Source organism: Trichosurus vulpecula, chromosome 9 (assembly GCF_011100635.1).
Source record: "Trichosurus vulpecula isolate mTriVul1 chromosome 9, mTriVul1.pri, whole genome shotgun sequence".
Lineage (NCBI taxonomy): Eukaryota > Metazoa > Chordata > Mammalia > Diprotodontia > Phalangeridae > Trichosurus > Trichosurus vulpecula.
This window is the reverse complement of record NC_050581.1, coordinates 10,057,582-10,066,338: the sequence shown is the minus strand read 5'-3', so window position 1 is coordinate 10,066,338 and position 8,757 is coordinate 10,057,582. Positions and strand designations below refer to the sequence as shown.

Genomic DNA, 8,757 nt, shown 5'->3' with positions numbered 1-8,757 from the left:
CTTCCACTCCTTCCTTTCAGGAGGCAAAAGACAATCAGTGAATTCTTTCTATCTTTACTTATTCCTCTAGAATTGATCTGGTCACTCAGTAATCAGTTGTCATTTTTTAGCATATTATGGCCAGGACTTTTTTTTAATGGTTTCCAGAGTTCAGTGATTCTTAGATGATCTTTCTTTGACCTGTTGTCTAGGTCGGTTTTTTTTTATATTAAATATTTTGTATTTTCAATTTTTTTCAATATTTTGATCTCGTTCTAATATCCTTTTTGGCTCATGGAGTCACTCTAGTTTTCCAGGAGTTCTTTCTTGGTTAATATCTGTAATTTTCTCTTTTAAGCTATTTATTCCCTTTCCAGTTATTTTGTCCAGAAATTATCTTTTAAAAATTCTCTTACTTCATTGATAGTGGGCATTCATGTAGTCCATGTGGAAAATCCAGTTTTTCCTTCGAGTCTAGATCTTAATGTTTGCAATAATTTTTGATACTGGTCAGTGTTTTGATTTCATCAAAAACGTAATGTGTGCTAGAGATGGACTTCACTTTTGGGTGCTTGACTCCGTCCTAGATCTTTTGGAATCTTACATTGACCTCCACCTCCTCAGTTCAGATTAAACCCTCTTGGATCTTGGAGGTTTAGAGTGCTGGATCTTCAGGGCTCTCCTAGTTTGAACACTTCAAGATATTGGTCTCTGAGTTGCTTCTGACCATCCTAGGTCTTTCTCAGAATCCTCCATTCTTACTGTCTCCAGACATAGAGCCCACCTCTTCCTTTGGTTGTACCAGCTCCCAATGCTGGCAGATTGTTAGAGGAATCCCCTTTCCCATTTAAAAAAAAAAACAAAACAAAAAGCTTTTGGCTTTTGTGCAGTCCTGAAGTGGAAGAAGTCATCATACTTTCTCATTGGATTTATTGATCATTATTCCTGGTTTGAACTTCAGGGTTCTGCTTGAGTAATCACAGAGGAATAGGGTTGTCTGCCTCCATTCGGGCACCTATCTTGGCAGGAAGTCCTCCATCTTGGTAGAACAAAATTCCAGTGTAACAGCTCTCCTCAAATAACGTATTGATCACGTGTTAAGATCACATGCTGTATTTCATAGACATTCTAGGCAAAAGTCTGCTCCAGGGAGATCACTAGTCACTTCCACTGGAAAAACAAAGTGAATGAAGGATATTGCCTAGATTATAACATGAATATGGATGGGCAATTCAGTGTCACAGATTTAGGTAGAAGAGACCTCAAAGCTCAGAATCCAATCCCCTCATTTTATAGATGAGAAAACTGAGGCTTAAGAGATGCTAAGAGACTTACTGAGATGTTACTGAGACTTACTGAGGATCACAAAGCAGTGATTTGAACTCAGGTTTTCTTGATTCTAAATCTAGTGAACTAACCACTGTGCCATGCAGCCCTACATATATCTAGGAAAATGAGCTGAAGAGATTATCAGAACATGTCATTTGCGAAAGTGCAGGGCAATTTCAATGATCCCAAACTACTTGCTGTCACAAGAGCCCACAGTTTTTAAGTACCGTTTTTCTTCTCAGTGGTATTATCTAGCTGTGAATCATGTGACACCAGCGGCACAGAATGATAGGACAATGGATGGCGAGTACCAACAGGTTATGACATATCATGAGTGACAACACGTGTCTGATGAACAGCATAAAGGACGTCACACCAAGGGCACTCAGGACTAGAAAAGGTGAGCTGATCAGGTGACAAGACTGAACAAAAGGTGGACGACCCAAGTGTTGTGCTGGCAATGAAAAAAAAACCAGAGGAAGGCCACTAGCATGCTGGGTGGATCCTCAATTTACAGAAAAACACAGGTAAGAATTACCCAGGATGAATGGCTGTGGCTGGGTTGTAACCTACAGACTGGAAGAAGTGCTCACCATGGATGAGACCAGGGATCCACTGAAGCACTGCCTCCCACACCCCTAAAGTTCTTTGCACATGGTAGGTACGAAGTAATATTCTTCTTTTTTTAACCAAGAACTAACTTTCCTTCCTAATTTTCCTTTTCTGTCTCATTGAGCAATATTGTATACTTATTTTCATCTTTTAATATGTTTTGTTAGATATTTTAAAAAATGTGAAATACTCCAGGCTATACTGTGAATATATCTTTTATGATTTTTAAACTGAGTGATTTCAAGCTTTGGTACTAAGATGTTTCCCCTAGTGGCAATCTGAAAAACACAGCCCAAAATTAAAAAAAAAATAAAAATGCTTCTCAAATATCATTTTATTTATTTCTTCACACATATTTGCTTCCACCTTTCGGCAAGCAAAAACACCACAAAAAAATATCAGTTTAAAATGTGATAATTAATCTTGTCCAAAAAAATGCATATTTTCCCATAAGTATGGCAGACCATGTAAAGCTGACCAAGTATTTTTAGTGTGGAAATATTAAATATTAGTTCTGATATTTTATGACTTAAGATTTAATCTTACATACTGGTTTAATTACAGTTAAGGAAAATTAAAACAAGTTCTCCAGTCAAACCATAATATACATGTGACATGACTGTACAGCTTAAATGCATACAAACCCTGATACTTATCTAGATAGAACAGAATTAAAATGTTATGAATTTTTTTTCAGGTTTTATGTCTTAATATTTTAAAGACAGTACTAATATGATATGGTCTATGTTTTTTCCTCCTTTTAAAAAATGTTTATAGGAGGAGGAGGATAAGACCTAAGTCTGTTATTTTCAATATATGATGAATCTACTCTGTACCAGATAAACTGTGCAGTGATTTTTTTTTTGGAAGTACAACTGAGTCTAGAAACCTAGTCAACTAGTTTAGTCAATCTAACAGTAATCTAATAACAACCATTCACATGGTATTTTAAGGTTTGCAAAGTGCTTTACATGAGTTATTTCATTTGCTCCTCAAGAACCCTGTGAGGTAGGTGATATTATTATCCCTATTTTACAAATTAGGAAACTGAGGGTGAGAGGTTACACGAGTTGCTCAGGATCACACAACCAGTAACTGGATAAGGCAGGATTCCAACTTGGGTCTGCCTGACTTCAAATCCAGTCCTTAAAACCTCTGTACCACCAGGCTGTCTCCAGAAAAAGTTTTAAAACTACATGATTATTCTGTCAATTTAGTTACGTACTGGTATAGCTGATCCGTAAAAGCTTCTGGTGAAAATTTTTCCTTCACTCTGGCTCTTCCTGCTGACCCCATGGTAGCTTTTAAGGAAGGATTGCTGATAAACTTTTCCATTGCTTTAGAAAACTGCGTCGGGTCAGGTTCACATAAAAACCCCGTCACGTTATCTACAACCGACTCCAGAGGTCCACCTGAATTCACTGCAATGACAGGACGCTGCATGTACATGGCTTCAAGAGGGACTATGCCGAAATGCTCGTTGCTCGGTGTATAGAGCACACAAGTACAGTTGTGGAGAAGGGAGATCTTTTGTGTATCTGAAAGAGACCTCAGGAACGTGACATTGCGGCTAAGGTCAAACTGGCCGGCTGTATTCTCCAGTTCTTTATAATACTCCACATTTTCCAGGACTCGCTCATCGTAACCGCCAGCCATTATTAGATGAATCTTTTCCCAATCTTGAACATCTACTCTCCCACGTAGTTCAAGTAACGCTTCTAAAGCCAGAGTCAGATTTTTCTTCCTTTCATATCTGTTGATTGAAACAAAAACAAACTTCTTTCCTTTGGGAATTAAGTTATCGAGATCTGAAGGCACCACAGTGTCAAAGCTGCTGACATTCAAAGAAGGGTAGAGGACATCTGGGTTGATGTGTGCTAGAGATTTGAAGGTGCTCTTAAAAACACTTGCTGTGAAGGAGCTATTGACCACAATGCAGTCTGCCATGCCAGTGGTATACTCTTCCACCCAATCAATGGGGGCTCGGTAGAGTCGTTTAAGAAAAGAATTTCTCTGAGTGAGAAGTAAATCAGGAAAATGACAGTAAAACAGTATCTTCTTCCGATGTCTGGCCAGTCTAAACACTGGGATACAAGCAGACACCTAATTAAAGCAGAAATGAAAACTGGTTAAGAAAATGACTTTTGTTCATTATTTCAAGAAAACTGCCTACTTTGTGTTGTATATACTTAAAAGCAGAAATTTGACGAGGCTTCCTCTAGATTTTCATAGCCCCTTCCCCCTGCATATACAGAATCATAAATGTGGAGGTAGAATGGACCTTAAAAGTCATCTTCTCCATGGCTCTCTTTTTTATAGAATATGAAAGTAAAAGGAAGAGAGGATAACTGAACTGCCCAGGACACTGGTAGTAGTAAAGGGCAGAGGCAAGTGGGGGTAGAATGCAAGGTTGTAAGAATGGCAATAAGATTGTTGACCAATTTCTAAACTTACCCCAAATTCACAAAAATAAATCTAAAGAATATCTTATCATTCCTTACCTAATTTCCTGTAGCAACAGAAATGCACTGCAAACATCTAACTAATGTTGGGTTTAATTTTTCTATAAAAAAAATCCTTAAGATTTTGCATAATTGCATTGATCCTCCTCACCCTCAAACAATGCTGTTTCCCACTAGGAGACAAAAGCATGAACTTATCTGTGGTAAATACCCTCAGACCCTGAGACAACCAAACAAATATGTTTGGAAAGGAGGAAAGGAATGTGAGACTGTATGTCGACACTGAATAAAAATCACCTGATAAGTGCTATCTATCCCTTAGCACAGTGGCACATAGTAGGTACTTAATAAATGCTTATGGTCTTGACTCCTTTTGTCCTCTGGGCCTGTTATACTGCTTTCATTTTCTATTTTAAACAACTTCACCTTTTACAGAATCCCTTTCTAGAAAAATCACAGTGCTTTAAAGACAAAAAGATCATAAACATTGCCTAGTCCAAGCTCATCATTTTAGTGAGAAAAAAAAAAAACAAACCTAGAGAGATTAAAATTCCTGTTCTTTCCAACACAAAAAGATCCATTGAAGGAACCCTGTATATTCAGCCTAGAGGAAACAAGGGGACCAGACCTATCTTCAAATACTTGTATAGTCCTGGGAGGAAAAGACCATCTAGTCCAATCTCACTTTTCAGATGAGGAAACTGAGTCTGACTTGCCCAAGCTCATACAATACTCTAGAAAATCAGACCTGCACCTTCTGAATGAAAATCTGGTATTCCTTTGTAACATGTATAAGGTCTACTTAGCCCCAGAGGGAAGAATCAGGCACACAACAGGTGCAAAATATTCAGCTCAGTACCAAGGAAGAACATCAAGAAATATAAGAGCTGTCCAAATATAGAATGAGCTGCCCCTGTGGACAATAAATAATCTGACACTGGAAGTCTTAAAAGCAAAACCTTATAGAAGGAATTCCTGATCAGTTAAAAATCTTTAAAGAATCTTCCAATTCTTAGATTCTGAGAAACAAACTGATATGACCATGAGTATGTAAGTACTGTTAATGTATTTTTGTTTGATTTAAAGATCTTTCCCACTCATTAATAGGCAAGCACCCTGCTTAAGTCACATGGAAGTCTAAGTTACATGAGCTTGTGGTGGGAGGAGCTAACTGAATGAGTGGACCAGGAGGGGGTGGAGTAGAAAGTTAGAGCTGGAAGGCTGTGAAGCCCTCTGACCATGAAGAAGTGTATATATACTCTGAGGTTAGAATTTTGCTTTGGGGCTCACTCATGGGAAGAGTGTTCCTGTGATGTAGCCAGATGAGACTCTGGGTAGCCATTAAGGGGTGCCCCCCAATCCCCCGCTTTGAAAAACCCATATGTTGGTGCTTCTCTCTCTGGTGACTATGTGTATTGCTTTTGGTCTGACAGTTGGAAGCCTGTCTGTTGATTTGTACTAATTTCTGCTTGTAATAACTGCTTGTAATGGTGACTGTGTGTGTGAAGTTCAGAGTGCTGAACTAGTGAATAAAATATAGATACATATATATAGATATATACATATGTTTATACATGTTTTCCCTCTGAACTAAGTGAATGGTATATGTATGTTTAGTTAAAGTGAGACTGTAAAACCCTTTAAGTTGCTTTCCTTCAGAAAAGCTGAAGAAAGAACCTGTGCTAGCAGCCCTCCTGTGTGCTGGTGTTGTTGGTCTTATGCCCCCCCCCCACCCCCCGCAGCTGCTAGTAACATGAGTGTTACAGAGGGTCAAAGTATTTTATTTAATAGTAAATTTTGGTAAAACTTAAGTATTACTTTGTAATGCAAATATACTCCCAATAGTTTATCTGTCACCTTATAACAGATTATTTTTAAAGTGGGATCGAGCTCACAAACTTAAGATTTGGAAATGGTCCTCTAGTCAATTTCTCCTCATTTTACAGATGGGGAAACCAAGGCCCAGAGGGGATTTAATAATTTGTTGAAAGACACAGTCAGTCCACAAGCTTTTATTAGATGCTTGTTATGTGCCAGGTACTGTGCTACACTATGAAAAACAAAAAACAAAAGTACCCAAATACATGGTCCCAAACCTCAAAGAACTACATTCTAATGAAAGAAACAGGTAAACAACTATATACACATAAAATATATACCAAGATAGAAAGTAATCTCAAAATGAAGGCACTTGGGGTGGGGAGGAGTGATTAGAAGGTGGGAGAGAAGATGGTAGGAGGAACCACAAAAGCCTCATGCAGGAAGATGGGATTTGAGCTGAGTTTTGATGGAAGCCAGGGAAGTGAGAAGGCAAGAATGTGAGGAGGGCAGGGTGTTATTACTACTTGCAATTCATTTATTTTCATGAAATACTGTTATTTTACCACGAAAACTGCAGCAGGGAGTTGAGGGATACTTCTGAAGTCATCTAGCAGTTTCTACTTTAGGTAATTTAGTCCTGCTTTTAAAAAAAAGGCATACTAAAGTTCTGTTAGCAAAAGAGTATCAATAACCTCCTTTGGCTTCAATTTCCGCATCTGCAAATAGAAGGGGTTGAATTACATGATTCAGGTTGAATGCAAAAGCATGGTAATAAAAGTATATGCAAGGTATACTTCAAAGAGCGAATGAGGGCCAAATGGCTTTAATTTTCGTGAAAACATTTATAATCCACTGTTTCCAACTTTATCGGTTACTTATTGTGAGGTCTGGGGACAATCATAGAATCATGTCAGAGCTAGAAGGAGTCTTAGAAACCATCTAGCCCCATTTCCTCCTTTTACAATTGAGGAAAACGAAGAGGAAAGAAATGACTTGCTCAAAGTCATCCATAGCGATTAAATTAAGTGGCAAAGTTGGGGCCCGGAATTCTGGTCTCATCCGTAATTCTGGCGCTCTTTAAAACACGTAGCCCGCCCTGACCCCCCTAACCTCACTGAAGCTCCTTCCTCCTCCATAACTTGTGGAGCAAAGGGAACGGGATTTAGAGGTCAAGGCTCTGGGTTCAAGTTCAGTATCCAACACTGCCTGCCTGTGTGATCTAGCTAAGCACAGCAGTCAATAAACACTAAAAGTCTACAAACATTTATAGGATGCTTATTTTGTGTCGGGCACTGTGCTGTGCTAGAGGGAATCCCTGCCCTCAAAGGGCTCACTCACATTCCCATGAGAGAGGCAACATGCAAACAACCATGCACGTGTATGATGTATACCGAGGTGGAAACTGATCTCAGAAGGAAGGCACTGGAGGCAAGATTTGGAGGGGCGGGCGCTAACAGCTAGGGATACAAAGGAAGGAATACAGATCAGTCCCTGCTCTCAAGGAGCTCAGTCTAATACGGAGAAAACCACGCACAAAAGGGCCATACAAAGGATAAAGCAAAGATAATTAAAAGTGAAAAGGCACTACAATCATTTATTAAGCTCCCTCCACGTCCAAGTCACTACGGTAATTGCCTTACAAACATTAACTCCGGGTGGATCCCCAGTGCTTAGCACAAATGTTTACGGAATGAATGATCCTCATTAGAACTCTGGGAGGGAAGGGTTCTTATTAGCCTCATTTTAGTCCCGAGGTCACAAGGCTATCAAGACGCGGAGGGCGAATTAGAACTCAGGTCTTGCTGCCTCCAGGCTCAGCGTTCCACCCATTGAATCACCAAGGGGAATCAGGAAAAGTGGGCTTTTGGGTGGGACTTGCAGCAAATGCTTCATTAATGACTGGACTTGACTTTGAACGAGTCGTTCCCCTTCTCCCGGCCTCAGTTTGCACAAAATGAGCCGGGCTGCGCCGTCCCTAAGGGGCGTCGCCGGCCCCCTCACCTGGTCGCACACGATCACGTCCATCTCCTCGCCGCTCAGCAGAAGGATGTAGAGCGCCAGGTAGACCATACGCAGGTAAGCGCACAGCGCCGCGCCGCGCCCGCCCCAGCCCAGGCTGCGAGGCAGCCAGTCACCGGCGCAGTGGACCTGCAGCTGGCGGCTCTCCGAGAAGCAGTGGCCCGGGTCATAGTGCGCCGTCCACACCTGGACGCGGCAGCCGCGAGACTGCAGTGCCAACGCCGCGTCCAGCACCAGCCGCTCCGCGCCGCCCACGCCGAAGTCCGGGTGCACGAACAGCACCGACGGGCCGCGCCCGCGAGCCTCCGGCCCCCGAGGACTCATCGCAGCCTGGACCCTGAAGTCCCCGTGGGCTCGCGATTGCGCAGACCTCTCCGGGAAACCCAGGAGGAGCCAAGGTCCCGGGGGCCGCTGTGGCGCAGGCTCCAGGACAAGCCCCGCCCTTTCTTCCCCACCCCAACCCGTCCCAGCCACAGCCGAGCTGGTGCTGGCGTGGCATTGGACCGCTTTCTCGGACCCATCTTCTCCGTGCGAA

The 8,757-nt window shown here is 41.5% G+C and overlaps 1 protein-coding gene across 1 annotated transcript; it reads right to left on the bottom strand.

Annotated features, from left to right (window-relative positions):
- Positions 1-2,239: 2,239 nt before the first annotated feature.
- Positions 2,240-8,636, bottom strand: ALG2 (ALG2 alpha-1,3/1,6-mannosyltransferase). Its single transcript, XM_036738119.1, has 2 exons — positions 8,205-8,636; positions 2,240-4,023 (listed from the first exon to the last, which is right to left on the bottom strand). The coding sequence occupies exons 1-2, from the start codon at positions 8,544-8,546 to the stop codon at positions 3,121-3,123; spliced, it is 1,245 nt and encodes a 414-aa protein (XP_036594014.1). The 5' UTR covers positions 8,547-8,636; the 3' UTR covers positions 2,240-3,120.
- Between the last annotated feature and the right edge of the window lie 121 nt (positions 8,637-8,757).

Coding starts and splice junctions, on each gene's coding strand:
- ALG2 (XM_036738119.1), bottom strand. CDS start 8,546: ATGAGTCCTCGGGGGCCGGAGGCTCGCGGGCGCGGCCCGTCGGTGCTG. Junction 4,024..8,204: donor ACGTGATCGTGTGCGACCAG/GTGAGGGGGCCG, acceptor TGCTTTAATTAG/GTGTCTGCTTGTATCCCAGT.